Genomic DNA, 1,877 nt, shown 5'->3' with positions numbered 1-1,877 from the left:
TGTCCTCTGTCCCAGCTATCCCATACACACCCCACGAGCTGGTTGCTATGGGGACATGGATGGTTTCCCTGGTGTTCGCAACTATGGTACACAAGACCCAGAGGACACGTACGACGTCTACTGCTACGTTGAAGACTTAGAAGGTACTTTGGAGCTTTCACCCATCGCCCAATTCCCAGCGCTACACCACTATGCCATCAGCTGCCTGGGGCCCTGAGCTCTGGAGGTCCCTCCCCAAACCTCTCCGTCTCTCACTCTGTCCATCTCTGTCACCATCTGCGTCTCTCTGCTCAAAGATGAGAGGAAAACTGAGGGAGCAGTGCACTTTCGGGGAACTGCCACATTGTCTGAGGGTCAGCGCTGAGGGACTGGGCACGGTCAGAGGGTCAGTGCTGAGGGAGTGGGCATGGTCGGAGGGTCAGTGCTGAGGGACAGTGCACGGTCGGAGGGTCAGTGCTGAGGGAGAGGGCACGGTCAGAGGGTCAGTGCTGAGGGAGAGGGCACGGTCGGAGGGTCAGTGCAGTGCCGCGCTGTCGGAGGGTCAGTGCTGAGGGAGTGCCGCACTGTCGGAGGGTCAATGCTGAGAGAGTGGGCACTGTCAGAGGATCAATGCTGAGGGAGTGCCACACTGTTGGAGGGTCAGTGCTAAGGGTCGGAGGGTCAGTGCTGAGGGAGTGGGCACTGTCAGAGGGTCAGTGCTGATGGAGCGCTGAACGGTCAGAGGGTCAGTGCTGAGGGAGTGGGCATGGTCGGTGGGTCAGCGCTGAGGGAGTGGGCACTGTCGGAGGGTCAGTGCTGAAGGAGCGGGCACTGTAAGAGGCTCAGTGCTGAGGGAGTGTCACACTGTAGGAGGGAGGGAGGGAGAGGGCACTGTAGGAGGGTCAGCCCTGAGGGAGAGGACACTGTTGGAGGGTCAGCGCTGAGGGAGAGGGCACTGTCAGAGGGTCAGTGCTGAGGGAGCGGGCACGGTCGGAGGGTCAGTGCTGAGGGAGAGGGCACTGTTGGATTTTAAGACGTCTTGGGACCAATAAATATTGGGTTAAAAACACAAGTCCTGTTGTCACTGATCAAATTCTGTTGTGTGTTATCTTCCTCTCTGCTAATTATTTGCTATAGTTTCTGAGGGTGAAAGTTATGGCTCTGAGTGGGTGTGAAACAGTGTAAAAGCTGGCCCTCTCTCTCTCTCCATTACAGGGAGTATTTTTGCCAGTGATATCAAATTCTGTTGTGTGTTATCTTCCTCTCTGCTAGTTATTTGCTGTAGTTTCTGAGGGTGTTCCCGCAGACTGTGAAAGGTATGGCTCTGAGTGGGTGTGAAACAGTGTAAAAGCTGGCCCTCTCTCTCTCTCCATTACAGGGAGTATTTTTGCCAGTGATGTGGACAGCCTCACCTTTGAGGATGCCACACAGTTTTGCGAGGAGCGAGGCTCTCGCCTGGCAACCACTGGTGAGCTGTACGCAGCCTGGAGCCAGGGCTTTGACCACTGCACCCCTGGGTGGCTCTTTGATGGTAGTGTGAGATATCCCATCGTCAACGCCAGGGAACGTTGTGGGGGCCATGTCCCTGGGGTCAAGACCGTTTACGCCTTCCGCAACCAGACCGGATTCCTCGACCCCTCCTCGCTGCACGGAGCCTTCTGTTTTCTAGGTAACTATCCTCTGAGGTTTGGGCTACGGGTTGGGGGGGAGCGGGACGCAATGATGGATGAGGGGAAGGCAAAGTGAGGGGGCACGCAACCAGACCGGATTCCTCGACCCCTCCTCGCTGCACGGAGCCTTCTGTTTTCTAGGTAACTATCCTCTGAGGTTTGGGCTACGGGTTGGGGGGGAGTGGGACGCAATGATGGATGAGGGGAAGGCAAAGTGAGGGGGCAGGA

The 1,877-nt window shown here is 56.7% G+C and overlaps 1 protein-coding gene across 1 annotated transcript in view; it reads left to right on the top strand.

The window, feature by feature from the left end:
- Nucleotides 1-10: 10 nt before the first annotated feature.
- Nucleotides 11-1,877, top strand: part of LOC122542058 (brevican core protein-like) — a gene marked incomplete at its 5' end in the record, with an annotated part of 36,683 nt that continues 34,816 nt past the window's right edge. Inside the window, 2 exons of the mRNA XM_043679348.1 lie at nt 11-143; nt 1,358-1,648. Coding sequence (XP_043535283.1) covers nt 11-143; nt 1,358-1,648 — 424 coding nt within the window. The remainder of the gene's footprint in view (nt 144-1,357; nt 1,649-1,877) is intronic.

The sequence above is a fragment of the Chiloscyllium plagiosum genome, chromosome 39 (genome assembly GCF_004010195.1).
Source record: "Chiloscyllium plagiosum isolate BGI_BamShark_2017 chromosome 39, ASM401019v2, whole genome shotgun sequence".
Lineage (NCBI taxonomy): Eukaryota > Metazoa > Chordata > Chondrichthyes > Orectolobiformes > Hemiscylliidae > Chiloscyllium > Chiloscyllium plagiosum.
The sequence above is the reverse complement of the archived record's forward strand: the minus strand, read 5'-3'. Positions and strand labels throughout refer to the sequence as shown.